The sequence below is a fragment of the Drosophila busckii genome, chromosome 2L (genome assembly GCF_011750605.1).
Source record: "Drosophila busckii strain San Diego stock center, stock number 13000-0081.31 chromosome 2L, ASM1175060v1, whole genome shotgun sequence".
NCBI classification, from domain to species: Eukaryota; Metazoa; Arthropoda; class Insecta; order Diptera; family Drosophilidae; genus Drosophila; species Drosophila busckii.
Window position 1 is genome coordinate 4,738,276 of NC_046604.1, and position 23,281 is coordinate 4,761,556.

A 23,281-nucleotide genomic window follows, 5' to 3' on the forward strand; every position below is an offset into this window, starting at 1 on the left:
CACAGCAGGGCGGACTTGCACGGTCACTGTTGCTGGCAAAAAGGACTCGACTCGACTCGACTCGGCGCTGCTTTCCGTTAATCGACTGCACTTTTGCATCCTGTTGACTGCACAGGGCGACAGGCAACAGGCAACAGTTCCAACTCTCGCACTCCCCTTGGAGCCTTTGGAGCATATGCCACGGCAAGAAGCGCTTTGTGCGATGGCCAGCCATGTCGATGGGCGCCAACAGTGTGTCCTTTGTTGCCACAGTCAGGCCAGCAACCAGACAAGCTCACCCACGCCCGCTCCCTCCCACCCTCCTCACACACACGCATTTTCATTTAATTTGGCGTTTGCTTTTGGCGCACAGCAGCTTCCTTTACAAAAAATATATATTTTCATATGTATTTTGAACATTTTTATTTTTTTTGCATTTCATAATAATTTTAATAAAGTTCGCTGCGATTTCGCTTCTCAGTCCAAGTGCAGTCAATTGTTATCTCGCCGGCGATAAGTAAATATGCAATTGCAATTTCCAACTGCCGCCGAGTGTGTGGCATGTTTGTATTTGTGTTGCATGTTGTGTGTGTGTTTTCATTCTTGCCCGCTTTTTATTTTATTTGTTTTTTACGACTGAGAACAGACTGTAGAGTTTTACTTTATGAATATAACAGCGCGTGGCATGATAGGCGAAAGGTTTTTAATTGTGCAATGTTGCCGTAGGCATTCTGTGGCTACTGCAACATAATTTAATCTATTTTATTTTAAGCTTTTTGTGAGCGAGCTTTATTTAATTGCCTGGTCATTGAGCAGTGATTGCAATTATTAAGGATATGCAAAAAGTGCGTGTGTGGGCTTGTGAATATTTTTTGTTGAATTTCAATTGCAGAGGCTTTTAATAAATTTATAGAGCATCAAAGCTGCGGAGACAAATTTCATTATTTCTATAAAATTTATACTGGGGTGCCACAGACATCAAATCGGCCTGAAAACTACGGAAAATTAGATTCGAGTTGGCTTAGGACACAGAAATTTCTATTTTAGCGGCAGAAGATGAAATCTCTTTGATTTAAGCAATCGTACAATTTGGATTAAGATAGTTCAGACCACTGGTGCCATATTCTAACCAAAAATTGGTAAAGTCGCTTAAAATTATATAAAAAATCAGAAAAAATGCAAATTCACAGATGGCTTTGGTGCAATCAATTTCAGATTTAAAAAAGGCAAAAACTTTTCCACATTTCTACTGCAGCTTGTTCCTTTCTCCGAGTTAGCCTTTTTTACCCTTCCTTCCTGCCAGAAACAGCCTATTTCCATAATCAAAAGTTGGCAGCACTGCTGGCAGCGCTACAGCCAATGCAATTTGACACGCCGCCATTTTGGTTTTACGCCCTCAGCAGTCGAAACGCTCTGAGCGAATTAAAGTATGGATGGCAGCAGAATCGCAGGCGACTTTGGCAGCAAGAAAGATAGAGATAACTATCTGCTGATAGCTGCTTATCTGCTTTTACACATGCGCACAGACAAAAAACAAAGAGGCCGCCAATCTAAATTAGGCCAGCGCCGCCATCTTGCTTTCGCTCTCAGGAGTCAAAGCGCTCTTAGTGGATAAACGTATGGATGGAAGCAGCGCAACCGACTTTAGCAAGCAAGCAAGACAGAGAAATCAATAGCTGAGTAGGTTCAGCTGTTTATCTGCTCTTACACATGCGCACATACAAAAGTCAAAGAAGCCGCCAATGTAATATAAGGCACCGCCGCCATCTTGGTTTTACTCTCTCAGCAGTCGATGCGCTCTGAGCGCATAAAAATATGGAGGCAGCGCAGTCGACTTTGGCAAGCAAAACAAAGACAGCAAGAGCTGCATAAGCTCAGCTGCTTATCTGCTTTTACACATGCGCAGATAAAAATGTCTAGGAGTCCGCCAATGCAATTTGACATCGCCGCCATTTGGTTTTACGCTCTCAGCAGTCGAAGCGCTCTGAGCGAAATAAAGCAGCAGAATTAATTTGATTTGAGGACCAAAAAAACTTATTTTGCAATAAATTTGAAAGAGCTATAAAAAAGCAACTATGCACGTTATATTTAAAAATAGTTTGTTTACAGAGCTGTTAAAGAATGATTAGTAATAATCGTTAGTTTGGATTAATTTACTCAAACCAATTTGCTTATTGATTACAAAAACTTAGAAAACGAAAATTGGACATTATTTTGAATTATTTGAAATAAAATTAAGACATTCCAATTTTCGTTTTATTTTGAAATGTTATATAATTCTAATCAATCACTTATATTTTTTCCATAAAAAACAACCGGTTGGCAATCGTAATTGCAAATTCACTTTATAAACAACAATTATTAAAGACAGCTTGGTTAAACAAATTAGCTCTCAACTTGCCGTCATTCGACTATCGATAGTACTGTACTTGTTATGTGACAACAATTTGCATAAATAGGTTTCAACTTAATATACAGAAATATGCTTTAGATATTTGGCTTAGAAACAATTATTTGGCAAGTGGAAGCATAAACGAAATAAAATCATTAAGCGTCGCTTACTGTCAACAAATGGCACGCAAACGTTTCAAAAGCAATCAGCGCAGAGCCAAAAGGAAATAATAAAAAAAATCATATAGGCTGAAAGCCAACAAAAAAAAAACAAACTGGATGGGGCTGTGGGGTGGGTACTCCTAACCTCGACAAGTTGCCGACGACTTGGCGTGCAATTGAGTTGAAAGACAAACAAAGCGTAAGCTTTGCATGACTACCTGACAGAGTTGTAACTGTCTGTGTGTCAGCGTGTGTATGTGTGGCCACAATAATAAACACAGCGCTGCCTTCATTCATTCATTCAAACTTCGAGTCAGTTTGTCAATTACATTGATTTCGTGCATTTGTTGTCGCGGTTTGTTTGCATTTTTGTTATTGTTCTTGTTTTTTTTTTTTTTGTTCGTTTTGTACTGTGTCAAGTTTGATTTTATTTATCTACCGTTATGTCTTTTGTGTTGCTGAGGAGAGCTGAGGAAACGGAAATGCCGCTGTTGCCATTGTCAGCGTGACGGCTTCTGATTTTGCTGTCTCTTTCGCATTTAATAACACAAAGTGTCGTGAGCTTTTTGTATGTTTATTCTGCTCGATACTTGTATTCATTGAACGTTTTATTATTTTCAACTGTTTTCCGCACACACACACACACAATAATGTTGCTGATTGACTTTAGCTTTTCGCCATTTTCATTATTTTCATACTCACTATCTCTCTCTCTCTCTCTCTCTTTTGTGAGAATTTTATGCGCCTTGACGTCTTGTTGTTGCTATCAACAGCTTAGCATCAACATCGCTTGTTGTTGTTGTTCTTGTCGTTACACCTTTGTGCTTACAACAAAAAAGTGAATAAAATGTCACCAAAAAAAAGTTTTTTATTGCTTTGGGTTTTATGAAGCGTAAAAAATGTCATTAGAGTTCAACGAAATAGATAAATGCTTATGTAGGCTTCAATGTTATAATGTACTTACTAATGTAGTGATGAGCTTAGATAGAAATGAATAATATTGTATATCAGAAAAGAGTTATAAAAACAAAAAGCAAAGAAATGTAAGCTTTATTTTGTTTATTAAATCTTCTGCTTTAATGTGAGATTAACAATAAGTATTGAAGTCAGAGTTTCTAATACTTAACTACAGACAATATGTTTATTCTGTGCCGTAGTCGTGATTTGACGATGGTCAGGATTAGCGCTCTAGCCAAGTTGATAGTATGACTCGCCGATTATGCTTTATAGTTTTCCTATTGAGTCGTTTGACCTAAGCCTCTTGTTGTATTCTAAGCGAAGGACTGAGCGAGGATTAATGAGCCAGTGTAGGTTGTTGGCTATGATTCTATTCTAGGCTTTGATGTGCTTTCTCCAAGTCAGACGTCTGTCTAGATAGACGCCTAAGTTGCCAAAGATACAAAGTTAATTTACTAAATACTAGATTGGAGTCTAAATATCTACGATAAGCGCAGTTTTATATATTGCTCAACAATTTTTAAATATTTTATTCTACAAAGTTTAGCAAGCTCTGCTAATTTGTTGACAGCATCATTACTTAAAATACTCTTAGCCCAAAGCGCTCACTGTCGATCTCTAGCTGCGCAGCCTAAAGAATTCTTGTGCCTTAAATAAACACAAGTGCTGCAGCTAAATTTCAGTTAAACTTTAAGTTTGCTTAAGTAGAAATTCAAAGCGCTTGCCCAAAGGACAAAGTTTTCGCATTTTTGTTTAACATTTTCAAAATGTTGTTCTTGTTCTTACATTTTTTGCATAATGGAATTAGTTAAATTCGCATTTCGCTTTGCAGGCAAACTGAGAAAAAAAAGAAAGAGAAACAAAGCAGAAGTAAAAACTTTCGCTGAACTTGCGCCAAAAACTTTGCTGTTATTTTGCACGTTGCACGTTTTACTTTTATTTTGCGTTGTCTTTAGAATGTTATGCGTTTCTGATGACGCTCTAGATACATTTCCGTATTGCCGTTAATGGAAAGTCTTGCAACTTTGTCAAAGACAGAGCCAACTTTCGTAGGTGGCAACAATGTCGAACGACTTCAATTAAAATATTTATGAATTGGTCTGTCGTATGAAAAGATAATACAAGCTGATGAGTCAACAGTCTGCGTTCAGTCAATAGACAATTCACAGCTGGGCATTGTGTTTAGCTATTGAATTTCTAATTAAAAAGCCGCACGCTGCCAAGAGTCGTAAGAATAACAAGTAACTGCAAGTAATAACATTTTTAATTATACATTATACACACTTGACTGGTGTGAGAATTTTTTCGGGCTTTATCTGATCTGATGTGGGCTGCCTTACAATTGTGCAAAACGTGCTCAATGTGCAGATGCCTAAGCAAAAGAATTGCTGGGTTTTTATTAAAGTCTAAGCACAAAACAAAATAAAAAACATTAAATTTGCATATTCCGAGCTAAGCAATTAATTGCAATTTAAACTTGATTGGCTTTATAGCTGATTGCCAATCCGGCTTGACTTTGTTTTGCAATAAGCTTAAAGTACTTTTTGCACATTGTTTTGCAGCTCAACATATTTGCCAAATTAAAACTTAAGTGCAGCATATTGAACCCTTTACACACACACACACACAGACACAGTCACATGCGCTTTTACTGCTTGAAGTAGCGCACAGTTGGCTGCTTTATGTCTTTTCATTATTGATGACTTAATTCCAGTTGATTTATTGAGGCCACAAACAACCGGTCAGAGCCAGAGACCGAACCAGCTGCCTCCAAGTGCTGCTGGCTACGCCATTTTGTATGCAAACGTACACACACACACATATACTTTGTATATAGAAGTAAATGTTGAGAGCAGCAGGAGCAATGTTCACGTGTTTAATAAATAAGCCAAGTTAATGTTGTGTACAACATGACAGCACAAGGCTAATCGAAGCAACCAGCACTCAGCACAACATTTGCTAACATTAACAACAACAATTACAAAAAGAGAACTTTGGGGTCATTTGTTAGGCTCGCCAAAGCAGCAGCAGGTTAGCTTAGGCTCGAGAGTGCTCTTAATAAACAGCGAGCAAATGAGCAGCAGTTGAGGCAGGCTTTGAGAAAAATAATTATTTACATTGCCACTTTGGGCTACTGAGCCGAGTTTTTGCCATAAGGTGCAATATGTTATCAAAACATATATAGGAATTTATTTTCATGTTGATTAAATTATTAACAGAAACTGTTGGCATGCAATTAGTTAATTAGATAATTGTAAATTACAGGTACGAATTTATAGGAAATGATAAAGGCGCGTACCAACTAAAAAAATAAAATATTAAAAAGTTCTAGATTAATTTTAAAAACATATATGAATTATATGCAGACTATAGCTTTTAAAATGCAATTAATTTAGTACTGTACAGTAAAGGAAATGTCGAATTTCAAACCTGAAAAAAATTATAAGTTTACATTAATTATTATTATTAGCATATATTATCATTCAGCTGTCTAGCATTAAATTTAGATTTATGCCACAAAAATTGTGAAACACGCCCATTGTGCATTGGCTAAATGAGTGTATAGATATTTCAGTCAAAAAATTGCTTATACGCAAGAAACTTTATAAGGCTAAGCTTTAATTAATGCAGACTTACGATATTGAGCTTGATAAGGAGTAAATTAAAATCTCTTTAACCGCTTGAAATGTATAGTGCAAATTACGATATTCATTTCTACAAAATATAGTGCATTAATTTATTACTATTTTATCGCTCAAACGATTACAAAATATCCTTAAAATATTTATTTCACGCTATGGAATGAGAACATATTTACAATATGCCACCAAATTTACGATATACAGAACAGACAACAATCAGATCGTATTTTGACTCAGCAGCTGCTTGCCGCACAAATTTGATTTAACTTTCGTATAGAACGTGCCTACCAAATTAATGGGGAATGCATTTAAAACTCGCTCCATAAGCTTTGGCTTTGCTTAAGAATGCTATGAACACCTTGAGGCTCACTTAAGTTGCTTAAGTTTTCTGTCAAGTTTACAATTATGCAGAAACTTTATAATTACGAAATGCAGGCGGGCGGCATTCCGAAACTGAAAGTCAAATTGTGAGGCAGGAGTCGACAAACTATTTGCAGCTACTACTAGTTGGGCAAAGTTAATTAAAGGTAGTAGCAACGAGAAATATGTTGAAACTAAAATTGATTTTATTAGATGCTGTAGGCATATTACGAATATGGAAATTTCCAATTAATTGCGCATCATTAACACAAAGCCAAAAGTGCAGCCAGATAGTAAAACCACAGACACAAACAAAATTACGTCGTCGGCTTAAATGTCCTGGCAACCTGGCCGCCCGGAATGCACAGCTAAACCAAACAAATGTCTGACATTTATGCACACTCATAGCCATTCGAATGCATTCGAATGTGTGTGGCATTAACGCACACACACGCAATAAAACACACACACACACATCCATTCAGACGAACATAAAAAGTGCCTGCGGCGCTTGAAAGTATGCAACAAAAGTGTGCAAAGTGTGCAATGCATTTGGTCAAGCTTAGTTACGTTATCGTTGCTGCCACGCCCACAAAACTCATCACTCATGGAGCAGCATCGCTTTGCATCGCTTGCTGCAACTGTTTTGTGTCTCTGAATACTAATGTCCAATGATTAAATTTTAATTACCATGCACAAATCGAATTTGAGTCTCTCCCTCTAGTCTGACTTAAACGTTGCTCCTGCTGCTGCTGCTGCTGCTACATTTTTGCAGTTGTTGTCATTTTGTTGCACAACTTGTAACTGCCCCATTCATGTGGCACGCCCTTTGGCTGCTCGTTTGTGCTATTGATCACAGTTGGCTACCCATTTAACCCTTTTGCTTTGCCATTCCTTGCTTTGGCTAACTTCATTAACAGTTTCAATATTATTGCTACGCTCAATTCAGTGCAGCTTTGGCGACGTTAACGAGCAGCTGCATATGTGTGTCTGAATGCTAAAAAACTTAAACTGTTCAACTTGCACGAAAAGAAGTCAGTTATTTTGTAGTTATTTTAAAAACTAGTAAGTAATGCCTGTTCAATACTGTTAATGGGTTAATATTAGCAATAATTTGAATTCTATTTTCAAGATTGATTCAATTAAATAACAATTAGATTATTCAAAATATTCGGAAGATTATTTTTAATACCATCAATATTCCAATTATTTTCAACAAATCAATCTAACATGTTTTTAAACAATTTATATTGATTCCAAGTAGTAAATATATATTGTCATAAATAAGTTTTATTTATTTTAATTGTAGCAAATAATTAATTTAGAAATGTAGTGAAAGCAACTAAGGCCTTTAGGTTGATATTTGTATTTGTTTCGTAGAAAAACAATAAAAGTTACTTCAATAAGCAAATAATAATTGACAATGAAATAATAATATATAATCGTACTCTCAAATAATTCGGAAATGTGGAAATTATTTCAACTGAGCGTTATATATTGATTATGCTAATTTTTCAAATATAATTCAATTGATTAGTAAACTGAAATTTAACAGACACCAGATTCCAAGCAACTCATATATGCTTCTATTGTAAGGAATAGAATCTGTAAACTTTTTGCCACAACTTTGCCCTAGACCTTGTCCAATTCTCTACTTCAATTGTGTTGTGCTTTTATTGAGCAACAAGCTAATCTAACAGAGATATCAAACAATTGAACTCCTCTTTGGCTATTGTTGCTCAAATACTGCAGCAGGCAATTAACTTTTAAACATGTGCCCTGTCGTTCTTGTTGTTGTTGTGTAATGTCAGTTGATTAATTGGAAATTGCGGTTAATGGAGAGCATCAGTAACATATCCATGTGGCACACACACACACACACACACAAAACTTGCAGCTGTGTCTAGACTTTTAATTAGAATAGGCACAACGTTTATTTATAGGCAGTGTGACATATGCAAAAGTTGCGTCGAGTTTGCAAAAAGTTTGTCGCTTGTTATTGAATTTTTTTAGTACATTTTGCTGCTGACAAAGTTGACAGATTTGCAGCGGAAAATTAACAAGTTCCGTGCTGCAAAAATTTACCAAAAAAAAAAAAACACGCGTAATACGAAACTTTATCCTGCTGCAAATCGAGTTAAGAAGTCGTAAAGTATGCAATGGCTAAAAATGTGCTAAAAACTATGTACACAAGCTGAGAGCGAGAGAGAGAGAGGGCGCGGGAGGGGGTCAAGCTGTGCTGCCGGAAGTGGCAGCAGCAAAACTTAAAAAGTTCTAGACGTTGTCGACATTTTTATGCCTTTTTTTTTGGGGGGGTTTGGGGGCAAACACAAATTCCTGCTGTTCCTGTTCCTGTTTGCTGGCGTAGACATACATATGCCAGGACAATTTGCTGTGAAATTTTCTGTTGAAATTAAGTTCCCAATGAGCACTTCCAGTTGTTTGCACAGCAGACGCATATATACTAAACTATATTTGAAGCGTGTAATTATGTTTATAAAATGCCGTATACGTGTGTTTTTAATTAAAGTTAAATGGCCGGCAGTGAATTGAAAATTTATAGCAAACAATTTAAAGCGTGCCACTATTTTTTAGAATTTTCATTTCAATTTCCATATACATTTGTTGCTGTTGCTTTTATGGCGTGTCTGAGTGCCACTTGAGTTGAGGCTCAGTCTCAATGGACTAATCAAGCGATTTGAATTCAATGCATGAAGCTGAAAGTCACAGCTGCCTGTTCGGGCTCTGGCCAATTATCAGTTCTGATTTTGCAAAAGCCGCAACAGCGCAGCTAAAATATTTATAAAATGCCACGCCCCTACAACACCTTACAGCAGCAACTTGACCCCAATAAATTCTAGGCGCTTTGCTCGGGTTAAGGCAGCCAGGCAGGCCTGTTGATTTATTCAAAGGGATTGTGGTCGGCAGCAGCTTTAGTTATATTTGATCTGGCATTATTATGGCTACAGCCAAGACAAACGAGCTAATTTTTTGAAGGCAAAAGGATAAACGTCTGCGTAGCATAATAAATTGCATGCCACGCATATAGAGAGAGCAAGTTTTATAAAATTTATATGCATTTTTATGCAGACAGAAGCGCAAACAAGCGAAATGTGACTCTCAATAGCATTTACCATAAATCTATGAAAACGCGCATTATTACACATACGCCGTGTGGCCGTGCGAGCGGCTAATATATCAAAGCATTAAGTTGACAGCATTGTTTTGATATTTTATTTATGCGCAAAAGATGCAAGTTTAAGTGTAATTTGTATAGTTGGCAAGCTTAATTAATAGCATATTAAAGCAGCTTAGACAGCAGTCTGGCTCATTGCTTGTAATTGAATTGAAAGATGACAGCGGCATGTCTACAAAGCCCCAACCCTGCGCCACACTCAAAACACAAAGCTCAACTTGTGGCTGCTGCTGTTGTTTACCTGCCGTGGCACGCATAGACATGGCCTACAACTTGCCACACACTCACACATGTGATGTGATGTGCCGAGCTCGAGGCTAATTTAAAGTTTGTTGCGCTATACTTGAAGTCAAAGCTTCATACTCCCACTTGCTGCGCTGCCTGCTGTTGCTGTTGTAGCTGCTTGGCAGCGACTCTTGTGTGTTGTGTAGCGTGACTTGGAATTTATGAACTCCATTTCGCATGTACGCCATTGTAAAGATTAATTGCCACAGCTTTCTTTCTTTCTCACTCACTCGAGCGAGTGCAGCGCATGTTTTTCAATGCGGCTAGAGCTGTTATCATTCAACTACAGGCCAGGCCAACAGGCTGCTTCGTTAGCGAGCCCCATACAAAGAGCAAAGGAAGCAGAGCGAAAGGATTGCGCCAATGCAATGACATCGACATGCCGCAGAGTTATGAGCTCAACGCACGCTAAGCTTAAAGCAACTTCGCCAAATATAGAACAGCTCAAATCCAATTAAAGATTTATTATTAGGCCACTGATCAGTGCGGCTAGCGTCCATACAAAGCATTGGACGCAATTAGCATAAGAATGTCATAGTAGCCAAACTAAAAAATTTTGCATTAACAATGAACAGCAACTCAGCAACAACCTGGAATTCCAATGTTAAAACTTAGTGGCGATGCATTACTTAAGCCATAACTCTAAATCAAAATACTTAAAGTCATGCATATGCTTATTTTATTTAATAATTAACAAATGACTTGTTAATTGACTAACGACTTTGAACAGTTGACAGTCAAGGAAAATGATCACAAATTTTGGAAAGTATTTAAAATTGATTAAAACTTATTTGTAGCAATCCCATGACCCTATTCCCCGAACATTTAATACATTGGTAAGGGTTACTTAAATGAGTTGAGGTGAGCAGTGATTTCATCAGCTATAAAATAGGTGAAGTCAAGTTCTACTAGATCCAGTGCAGAGAGGATGTCGAAAGTATATAGTGGAAGATATACAGTTAAGAGAGCGATACTCGCATCAACAGCTCATAAAACCAAAGCACAGATTTCAATACTCAGCTGCTGCTTGATGAGTATTAAATTATTATTCAAATTGAACGTCTGCTTGCAGCACTTGAGGCTGCCGCTTGTTATGCAACTAAATTAAATGAACCGTAATCCTTGACCAGCAGCTGTAGCATAAGCCATTGATTACTCTACTTAAACTTTGAGCTTGCAGCTTTGCAGCATTTCAATTGGCATTTTATTGATTTGCAGTGGCCCAGAGCTACTCTCAAGACTCAAAAGGCTCGACGGTTAAATGCGGTCTGCTGCATGCGGCAAGAACTGTGCCAACTTTATCAGTTTATGCAACATGGTCTCGAGTCAATGAACTTGCATTTGTTTTGTTTTAATTTAATGGCTTTTGTTTTGAAAGTTTCAAAGTTCATTGCCCGTCAATATAAAAAAAATAATATGTATGCCAACTGCAGTCAGCAGTCAGTAAATATTAAATATGAATTTATGCCAGACTAAATTCATGGCTTATCTTGGGCCAACCTATGCACAAGTCCATAAAAAAAAAACATGTTGACATTGAGCAATGCATAGAGACGCCAAAAGAGAGAGAGAGAGAGAAAGAGAGCGAGAGACCATAAGTCATAAATTGGAATTTATGGCATTTATCACAGAGCATTCCAAACTGTGTCTGGAGCTGCAAAAAAATAAAGCTGCAGGCTTTAAGGCGCTTAAGCATAAATGAAACAAATACAAATTGTTTTGTGACTTGGCGACTTATTTTGCTTTTTTGTCAACGTAATGTAAAATTCATTTAGAAAAATTGCCAACGCTGACCAATAAGTAAGCGACTAACACCTGTGTCAACACACACAGACACAGACACGTGTCGCCAAGCCCCCAAAGCAGCTACCAGGGCTGCAGTAATTGAAGATGACAGTCTGATAAGAGAGAGAGCGAAGAGAGAGGCGCCGCTCGCTCATCAATCATGTGGCTTAGCTACGATTTCAATCTAAATGCTAAATGCAGGCGCCGCCTTTTGATAAATCTATTGCCAGGGCGTGGTGAACATTTAGTTAGTTTATTGCATTTACACACACACACACACGCGCATATGCATGCAACTGATGTACAAATTAATGAAGTGCGCTTAATTAATAAAATGGCTGCATCAGAATAAAACTTGCGACTATGCAAATAATTTAATGCGTTTAATTAAAACACAGTGCGCTGCAAACGCAAAAGCACAAAAATTGAAAATTGTTTATAAGCACACACACACAGACACACACGCATACGCATACAAATTGCGTGCTAATTAAATTAAAAAGCAAGTAAAATAGTTCTGCACTTGCTTCAAAAGTCAGCCAAAGCAGCAAAGACAAGCGCTACAAAGAGCTAAAGCTGCAAGGACTCGAAGTGTGGGCAAAGCTCGCGCAACTTCTTGAAGACGCAGCATTTTAAACTTTGCCTTTATTAGTGTGTGTGTGGGTGTGTGTGTGTGTTGTGTGTGTATGAGCTTGTCGGCTTTGCTGTTTACTTTGCTTGCGTGTAAATGAGCTCAAATTTGTTGTACAAATAGCGCGAGCAACACAAGTGTGCAGCCAAGACATGTTAAGAAGCTGCATTGGAATTTAAGCTTACATGAGCTAAAGCTAAACTATGCTAATTATAAATTACACTAAACAAGCAATTTTTGATGAAAATTGCACTTACACACTTTTAGCCATTAAAATGCATTATCATTTGTAATTAGAATATTTTTATTTGGATGCTCTACTTAAGATTGAATTTGAATTTGCTTATTACTTATAAAAAATAATTGTAAATTATTTCAAATCCAGCTGGAAAATACTCAGAAAGAATTATTTTAATTTGTTGTATTATTTTGATTGGTATTAAAGTCTTGGTTTTAATTTATAAATCACATTGTTTATATAAAGGCTATAAATATTAAAACAAGTATTCTGTTGGCTTATTATAATTTATTTTGTCATTAGCGAACTTTAAAGCTGAAATTGAGAATAAATTTGCTCTTACTAAATTACTAATTATACATAAACGTAAATATTTTAATATTCAACAGACAATGTTTTGATTTACAAATCGAGTTGTTTATCAAAAAGACATTAAATATTAAAATGAATTTACGTTATTAAGCTGCTTGCTGCGTATTTTTGGTGCAGTACATGCTGAGCTTCGAAAAAGAATTGCGAATTAAACATGCGCATATGTTTGTTTAAAAAATCATGCAACATGCGGCAGAGTGTAACCGAAAAAAGTGCACTCCATGTTAGTGCAACAGCCACTGCAACAGCTAAGGCTATCAAGAGAATGGAGACCACAGCGCCGGAGTGATTGCAAACAAGGCGCAAATGCAGCGCATAAAACTAAAACCAACAAACTCGTTTGAGACTCGAAGCTGCTGTTGCAGTCCCAGCCGGAAACGGATGTGGCAGGCAGCGCAAGAACAAGAACAAGAACAAGCAGAAGACAAGCCTCAAGCTTAGTCAGCTGGAGTGTGGGGTCGCGCCATAGCTGTAAAGTGGCTGGAGCTAATGCTGCTGTTGCAGCAGGCAAAGCCTCAAGCATGCTTAAGATGCAAAGTAAATGCAAAACCACAGCAAATTATGTTGAGTGGGCGGTAGCCTGGCGTTACCAGTTACCAGTTGGAGTTAGCACGATAAGAGTGGCAAACGGTGAGCCAGCTACGGCTCTGGCTCTGGCACTGGCACTGGCACTGGCTCCGGCTCAAGTGATTTTCCTTGAGAGCGCCCTGAGCAGGTGTCTGTTTAACCATTATGTTTAGTTGCAGGCAATTTGTTTTTACCATGTTCACTGGCAAACGATTCATTTTAAAGGCGCTGCAAAATGCATGAGCCAAGACGCTCCCAGTGATTACACTGCAGAGCAAACTAAAGTAATTTGAACTAAATATTAATAAAAAATGCAGAATTGGGCTTAGCAAAAGTTACAAGTAATTTACAATAGAGCCACAGTCAAAAATTAAAAAGTATTTGCTCTGCTCTGCTTGAAGTTTGGTCATTTCTAAAACTTAAGCAATAACAATAGCAAATAGGCAGCAATAAAATAAACTGAGAGCGTAATGAGAGTAGAGCAAATAGTTTACTTAAGGTCTCAATTTTATTCACGTGAACTAGACTGATTAAAATTTAATCAGAGTTAATGTATTTATTTAAAGCCTCTTGCTATCGACAATTCAAGTTTATTTGAAGACTAGTTTTAATACATAAGTTTTTATTATAGAATATAATTTCTATATGAATTTAAATAAAATAAATTTTGCTTTTTGTAGCATAGTGTATCCAAAAATAAAAGTACAGCCTGATTAAGTTGCAGGCAACAAAAAGCGCTTTATTAACAGCAACATGCACAACAACTCACAGCTCATCATGGCGCTCCACTAGCGTGTAGCGATGCCTGGATGGGCCCAGCTCCTTGAAGGTGGACGAAGGCGGCGTCAGCTGTGGCAGCTGCTCGGTCGATTGCTGTACAATTTTAAGTTTCAGCTGCTTGCGATGCTCGCTCAAGTGCTTTATGAACTGCTTGAGATGACCCGGTATATAAATATCCTTGAATTTGGGATATGGAAACGTAAACTGCAGCGTATCTATGGCAATGATGGGCAGATCCTGCTCCGTCTTGCCCATGTGTGCCACAGAGTGCTTGAACTTTAGTCCATCGACAGTGACAAAGTTATAGCTGCCGCAATCCTTGCAGTCAGCCAGCTGCATTTCCACAATGGACTTGAAATCCTTGACCGCATTCAAATCGTTGGGCATATGAAACAGAACTACCAATGGCAGCCGCTGCTCAATGATCTCCTCCACATTGCTAAAGTCCACCTGGCGCACCAGTGGCAAGCATTTCTTGTATAGCCAGCTTTCCAGTTGCAGCACATTGTTCACATTGCCAGCATACAGCTCATCCTGCGCATGTGTGCGCTCCACATCAGGTCGATAGACTAATGTAGGCATGAGTTGCGTATACGATATGTTGGCCAACTTGTCACCAAAACGCACATAGAAATCGCAGTCGTTCTTCAGGCGTTCCATAAGCAGCTCAAAGCTGACAAAAGCTGGCTGCGTTCTATTCTCAAAGAAAGCCAAAACTGCACGCCTTGTCGGATTTAGCGAGTCCAACTGCTCGAGCTGCTGAAATTCACTAAACGGTTGACGAAACTGTTTTTGCACAAAGTCCACCAAAGCCTGGACAGAGCGTTGTCCACGAAACTCACGACGCAGCGGATGTCCACGATGGTAAAGACGCAGCGTGGGAAATTTGTTAATGTACATGGCTTGCGACAACTGCGCCTCGGCTACGCAATCCACGCGTGCCAGGCACACTTTGTCTGGCTGCACTTGCCACTTGGCCAGCTCATGGGCCGCCTGTTCAAAAATCGGCATAAGCTTCTGTGCTGAAATGTACACCAGTCTGCATAAAAATGTACGAAAACCACCTCATAGCTAAACAAGGTGTCATTGAAGTTGGCCAGCCCAAGCTGCAGCACACTCGACACCGGCCTAGAGAACTTTCGGATCGCTGGTTTAGCCTGTTTAAGATGTTGCGCCAACAATGGGAATGGCCACGAGCACAGCAATAGCAACAGCAGTGCAGCGGATAACATTTTACTCAAAGAAATTTGTAATTAACTTGTATGAACTGACAGTTGCCAAACTGAGTTTAAATAATCTTGAAAATAAATGAATTTACGTCAAAACATCTATTGATCATATGTAACTCTCTCTCTTAATTCAGCAAAATAAATATTGCTACCAACAATTATTTTTTTTCGAAATTTAAGTAATTGGTAAACAAGTAATAATATAATATTAATTAGATAACCTTCAATCCTCTTCAGGAATTCGTTGACAATACGTAAGACAGCTGAAAATTGTGGTGAATAAGCGGTATTCCCCGAAAATATAAATGATATGTATGTATGTACATGTGTATAAGTAATGTAAGCATATCCAATCTATTACCAGGAAGCAAACATCGATTACTGGTTGCTGGTTCCTGCCGCTGTGCACAATGTGATATTAAACATTACCTTTAGCCAAACTGTTAAACAATAATTTATATTGCTTTTGTTGTTGCTTGCTGTATGTATTATATTTCATGAAATGAATGAACAAGAGAATATTGATTATAGACAAAGGGTTTATTGCGTATTAAACATTTAAGTGCCTACAACTTATAAGGCAATTGTAATAGTTAAAGTCTAATGTAATTGCTGTAATGTACATAGATATAATAAAATATTTATTTTGATCTTTCAGTTAAATGCAGTTTCCTGACTTTTGCGCTTATTCCTGCCATCTTATCGGCATTCATTTATTTATTAATCTATTGTACAAGTTAGATTCAAAGATAGCGCGCATACAAATTTGTATCATACGCTTAGGCATTTAAGTTATCTTTCCAGGCGAATGTGTAGGCATGTCGATAGCAAGCAACGCGCAATGATTTTGAAAATATTCACTCTAATCGATATTTAAGTCGTTAAGAAAAATTTATATTCTTTGCCATATCGTTAGTAACAACATAAAATTAATTAAAATTAAATTCATATTACTTAATGGATCAAGATTTGCTTTACATTTTCCGATTGAAAACATTTCTGTGCGGCATATGTTTTTCGCTCAACACAGTGTCATCCGATAACAGCAACCTAAACGAAGCAACAACAACAACTAAGCTACAACAACAACAAAGGCACACGCACACACACAGGCACTTGGTCTCTTTGGCCATCTATGAAAAAGTGAAACAGCAAAAAAACTACGTAAATAATCTAATGAAATTTGTGCTAAATACAACAAGAATTTGAATGCAGCTATTGCGGTGTGCTTAATTTGGTGATGCGGTGCGTGCTTGTGATGGAATTTCGATTAATTGTTGTGCAAAAATTTGTTAATTGCATTTCAGCTGCCCGCACACAAGAGCCATACAAAACATTAATGTGTTGTATGTACATATGTGCTTACGTGTGTATGTGTATGTGTGCGTAGGCGTAATGCAACAATTTCTTAAAAGACCAACAAGGAGACTCTGCGAGAGACAAAGAAATTCGCGAATAATAAACAAACTATTTTTAAGTCAAAGCCACGCAACTCTAATTCTAATTCTCTTTATGCTTTGCAGAAAACTACACACGGGCAGCAGGCAGCAGCAACCCAACAATAATTAACCAAACAGACAACGACGAACGACGACGACGTTAATATTTGTTTACACACACGGTAGCAAGAGAGCCGCTTTCGCTGTTTAGCTTAAAAATCGTGTGTGACTAAGGAGTGAATCTAGGCTGAGCGCCAAGGCGCTGCTGCGGCGACTGCAGGAGGAGTGAGAGCAACAAGAACGCGCTGGAAATAAAGTGGAGGAGCAGCAGTGCCGACAACGCTTACAAAACATGAATGTACGCGGCAATCCTCCCAAGAAGGAGGGCAAAATGCGCATACGCGCCTTTCCGGTAAGTTAATCCCCACAGCAAGCTCCAAGCTCAGCAGGCGGCACACACAGTGTTTTCCTTTCGGTTTGAAAACGACAAACAAACAAAAAACCAACAAAAAAAAAAGCAAATTTTCTGTTTTGTCAGGGATTGTAATTGATGGAAACGGCATCAAGATATTTTAGTTTTTAAGTTACTTTTCAAATCTCAACTTAGTTTCGACAAATTGTCGTTGTTTTCCAACAAACACCCACACTCCCACACTCAAACGCAGTGAACAGAGGACGCCAAGACGTATTTGATGACGGAGCCCATAAGCAACGCACCCAACGTCGTCGTCACTGGCACAATTGTGGGACGCTAAAGCACGCCGAGCACTCTCTCACACTTTCTGTGGCGGATGTCAATAAGGCCAAACGGCGGCAGCCGCTCGCGCACAGCTCCAGCGGGCCAGCGCCAACAACAACATCAGCAGCAGCAGCAGCAGCAACAACTACAGCAACAACAACAACAACAACCACAACTGTTGCCACCACAAAGTCCGCAGCAATACGCTAGATATCAAGCGGAGCAAGAGGCAGAGCAGCTGCTAGCCACATCGCAGTCCTATTACATTTTCGGAGAGCAACGTCACGGTTTTGAGCGTACGCTTGGTTCCCACAGTGGAGCCGGCGGCACGCGTTACCCTCAACCAATGTACAGTAACGATCCGCGCATTGCCCTCTTTGGTGCCACAGCAAGCAGCATCAACAGCAACAACATCAACAACAACAACAATCAGCAGCTAAACAATCTAAATAATCCAGCTCAGCACCTACAGCATTATCAAGCTGCAAACACGCGCATACTGGCCGGCGCGAATAATTCAAATCAACAGCCACAGCATCATCATCATCCACAACAACAACAGCATCATCATCATCGCACGCGACATCATTACCGCAACGCCTTGGGTCAGCAACAAGCCCGCCATGTTGTGCCGCTCAATGTGGTGGCAGCAACGCAGCAGCAGCCACTGTTGCCACAATTGCAACAGCCGCGCAACATAACGCAGCGCAGCTTGCCCAGCGGCTCAGTCCATGTCAATGCTACCACCGGCAATGTGCCGCCGCATAGTGAGCACTCTGTTAAAGTGAGCGCCTGCTGCTCAGCGCAAATGCGTGAGATTGGTCGCAAGTATCCGCTGTGGCTGCCGGAGTACAAGCGTCGTGCCTTCAATGTTAGCCTCCCATAAATCCATCATACAATTCTAATTTTTTAACTTATTTTATTATTTATTATTACAATAATTGCTCTTTTTTGTTTGCTCTGCAGGCTGTCATGGATGAGAAGTATGTGGAGGACTCTTGGAACACCATGAAGAACGCCATACAGGAGATCCTCAAGAAGAACAACTCGGGCCTCTCCTTTGAGCTGCTCTATCGCAATGGCTACAACATGGTACTCCATAAGCATGGCAATCGCTTGTACTATGGCCTGCGTGATGTTGTCTCCGAGCATTTGGAGTACAAAGTGCGCGTCGAGGTGCTGGAGAGCCTGCACAGCAATTTCTTGCCCAAGCTGAATGAGGCATGGACCGATCATCAGACCTGCATGGTCATGATACGCGATATACTCATGTACATGGATCGTGTTTATGTGCAGCAGCGCGGTGTCGATAACGTTTACAATTTGGGCTTAATATTCTTCCGGGATCAGGTAAGTTGGCCGGCCCAACTATTTGGTTCAATGCAGTTTTAATTTACAATTCGTTTTGCAGGTTGTTCGCCACTCTGAAATACAAAAGGCGCTGCGTGAGAAGCTGCTGGGCATGGTCATGGAGGAGCGACATGGCGAGGCGATTAATCATTTGGCCATTAAGAACGCCTGCACCATGCTCATCACACTCGGCATTGATTCGCGCATTGTCTATGAGGAGGACTTTGAGAAGCCATTCCTAGCACAGTCGGCAGCCTTTTACAAATTCGAATCGCAAAACTTTCTTGCGGAGAATAACGCTGGCGTTTATATCAAGAAAGTGGAGGCACGCATTACAGAGGAATCATCGCGTGCGGCGCTTTATCTGGACAAGGAAACAGAGCCACGCATCGTTCGCGTCGTTGAGGAGCTATAAAATATATGCTCACCATGAATATGTTGAGCTGGCGCAAGCATCTTTTAATCAAACTGGCCTAAGCTCAGCTGATCTCATCGACTGCAGCAGCTGTTTACCATTTTTCCTTTATATACTATTTGTTTGCTTGCTCTTTTGTATTTTACGTTGCTTTTTAGTGTTTGTGTAAACAATCAGTTTGACTACCTGCTGCGATTTGCAATGATTATTTTGAGCAGTTATTGCTTTTAAATGTTATTTATTGTACCCATAACATTTGTCCAAAATCTGCTCGATCTCAAGGATCGCTTCGATCAGTTTCTCTTGCACTCATTCAGCAATGATCGGCTCTTCAAGAATGTTATCTCGGCGGACTTTGAGCACTTCCTCAATTTAAATAACAAATCGCCCGAATATCTATCGCTCTTCATAGATGATAAGCTGTATTATACTGGAATAGCGCGATTTGGAAGATTCTAAACAGATATAATTATTTAAAAATAATTGTTTGTTATTGCTGATGATGCGAGCTAGATGATAGTTGAGAACTCATTTGACAGACTCATGTGCTGTTCCGTTTCTGCTTGAGAATAGATTGTCTTCGAGCGATACAATAACCATCATTGGTCTCAAAATATGCTTCTAAATCTAATCAGTTCTCTCTATGACTTTGTAAAAAACATATATCCATAATCTAAAGCGGCTTACGCTTTTACTGAATTATGTGCAACATTGTATTAATTTATTATTAGATCTTAATTGTGGTCTTCATTTATTCTATTTCAATATTCTTTTTATGTATGTTCTATGTCTATAGTTTATTACTGGCAATCCACTATATTGTATGAGTTTCAATGTGGTTATGTAGTATATTAATATATAATTTCGAATTATTAGCGGTCGTCGTATTTTTATCATTTTCTCTATTATAACCTATCTTGCTGGTCTCGACGACTTAGTTGGTGTGTTGATTGTTGTGTGAAACAAATCAAAAAAGTATTTATTAATAAACTATTATTTTAATAGACTGCCACGCCCAATTGTAACATACCTTTAGCGCCGCGCGAAGCCTTTGAGGTGTTTAAGAAGTTCTATTTGGATAAGCACTCGGGTCGCCAACTAACGTTACAGCCACAAATGGGTAATGTATTAAATATAAAACAAATGCAAAATAAAATACTAATTGATACTCTAAACAGGCACCGCTTACATAAATGCCGTCTTCTATGGCCGCAAAGCGAATGACAGCGACAAGGACAAAGATGGGCCAAGCTCAAGTTCCAGTGGCTGCGCAGTGCCCACAACAACACGCAAACATATACTCCAGGTGTCTACCTATCAGGTGCGCATAGACTGCAAGGATTTATTTGAAACTCAATACTAAGCCTTTTGCCTCTTTGAATTTAGATGTGCGTGCTGTTGTTATTCAACAATAGGGATGTGCTCACCTATGATGATATACATCAGGAGACGGATATACCGGAGCGTGAGCTAGTGCGTGCACTGCAGTCCTTATCCATGGGCAAGCCAGCGCAGCGATTGCTAGTGCGCAACTCTAAAACGAAAACAAAAGACATTGAGCCCTCGGATGAGTTTTATGTGAACGATGCGTTTGTCTCCAAGTTCCATAGGTGCGTGCAATTTGTATTAATGATAAAAAGAACTTTGGTTTAAATGCCTTATAACTATTGCAGGGTGAAGATACAAACGGTTGCCGCTAAGGGAGAATCGGAGCCGGAGCGCAAGGAGACGCGCGGCAAAGTGGATGAGGACCGCAAACATGAAATTGAAGCGGCCATAGTGCGCATTATGAAATCGCGCAAGCGCATGGCGGTAAGCCCAGCGGCTTAAACAAGTCTTATACACATGCTCAGCTTTTCTATTTCTATTTACAGCATAATCTACTCGTCTCCGACGTAACGTCACAGTTAAAATCACGTTTCTTGCCCTCGCCTGTGTTCATTAAGAAGCGCATTGAAGGACTTATTGAGCGCGAGTATCTGGCGCGAACGCCGGAGGATCGCAAAGTGTACATCTATTTGGCCTAAAGCTCTCCAACACACACACACACACACACACACACATCTGCAGCAGCAAACTCATTTCCCAATACATTGGCATCTACGCACACACTCGAGCCGAGCACACATGCATACACCCACACACGCATATATATACTCATCCTGAAGACCCGAAGCAGCCTCCTCAAGCGCAACTCGTTATTAAAATCCGCAAATACAAATATCCAGCAACAATTCTGCCATGCCAAACATCCAGCCAACATCCCCCATATCCACGATGCAGCAATCATATTTTTGACCAAGATGTTAAATAGAGTTTATATCATTCAATAGACAAGTGCGAAATTTTGTAAGCCTGACACTCAAAATTGAACAGTTATTGCCACGATTGGCGTATCTATCTTTATTATTAACCTTTTTTCCTTTCTCTCTCATGCCATTTGCTATCCACAATATATTATTTCGACTATCCTCTAAATTCTGTGCTATTTAATTGTTTACACAGGCAGCAACAGCAGCAGCAACTATTTTACCAACTATTATTTTTTTACACTCATTTGAGCTTCAAACTGTATAGCATTAAGTTATCCTCCTTCCCCCAACTATTGATGGAGTTGCAGTTATAAGAAATAATGCATTATGCGAACAATAATTTTAAGCAGCAGTATAAATATAGCTAAATAATAAAAACAAAAACAAAACAAAAACTTTATTTAATATGAATAATATAAAAATAATAAGCGTTTAATGTACATTTTTACGTATCTAATGCTCCTATATATGCACACCACACACACAGACACAATACACATATCAAATACCATCCTTAAAGCGCAACATTTTTAAGGGGTATTTATATAGATATATATACATATATATTAACAAATTATATGTTCATAATGCACATTTGCGTGCATGCTTATATTAGAAACAAAAAGAAAATTTACTAATGAGCAAAACTAAACTGAATTAATATTTTTCGTCTAATTAAGTTTAAACTGAAATCGAAAATGTATGCATTGATTCAATTTGTTTAACTCGGATTCAAACTAGTGATTAACAAATTCTAGATACAAAGAACTATGTGAAAGTTGAAGGGAGAACAAGTGAGTCCATTTATTATGCTTTAGGCGTATGTGTGTAAAAGAAATGCAAAGAACAAAAAATATACAGTTTGTGTACATAATTTTTTGTTCTTATGTATGGTAAATAATATAAATAAAACGTTTATGACGTTCAACAAAAAAGAAATATATAGATCTGGTGTACGTGTTATTTGTGGAATTTTGTTTATTATAATAAGGGCTAATAAACAATTTTTTTCAAAGTGCTATTTGAAATATTTTGGGAAGTGCGCAAAAAATAATTTGTGCGAGGAAATTATAATTTCCCATGAAAGGGATATTTTTGGTTGCTGCCAAGCCTCAGTATTTACAATAATGTAAATAAAGCAGTTATCTCAATGGCAAATAGACAAGCCAAATATATGAATTTAATTATCTTTCCAATAAGCATGACTATGCAAATAATAGAAATAATAATTTGCTTATGTGAAGCGCTAAATACTCGGACAAATACAGACATTTGATTTCGTTTAGAGATTTTGTGACAAGCCTAAATGATCTGACGCACTGATAAGAGCTAGCGCCAAGCTCAAGCGAGAGAACGAGAGAGCGTGCTCGGTCGACTGCGGCAGAGAGCCCCCACACACTTGCACACGCACTGGCGGCGGCGACGCTGATATTGCGAATGCGCTCACGCTCA

At 38.7% G+C, this 23,281-nt stretch overlaps 2 protein-coding genes across 2 annotated transcripts; one reads left to right on the plus strand and one right to left on the minus strand.

Annotated features, from left to right (window-relative positions):
* Positions 1-14,330: 14,330 nt before the first annotated feature.
* On the minus strand, positions 14,331-15,356 carry LOC108596722 (endoplasmic reticulum resident protein 44-like). Its single transcript, XM_033294032.1, has one exon. The coding sequence runs from the start codon at positions 15,354-15,356 to the stop codon at positions 14,331-14,333; it is 1,026 nt and encodes a 341-aa protein (XP_033149923.1).
* A 2,182-nt stretch (positions 15,357-17,538) lies between these two features.
* Positions 17,539-22,206, plus strand: LOC108608336 (cullin-3-A). Its single transcript, XM_033294039.1, has 9 exons — positions 17,539-18,623; positions 18,719-19,102; positions 19,164-19,514; positions 19,761-19,943; positions 20,523-20,637; positions 20,696-20,838; positions 20,904-21,127; positions 21,191-21,329; positions 21,392-22,206. The coding sequence occupies exons 1-9, from the start codon at positions 17,805-17,807 to the stop codon at positions 21,542-21,544; spliced, it is 2,511 nt and encodes an 836-aa protein (XP_033149930.1). The 5' UTR covers positions 17,539-17,804; the 3' UTR covers positions 21,545-22,206.
* Positions 22,207-23,281: the final 1,075 nt, after the last annotated feature.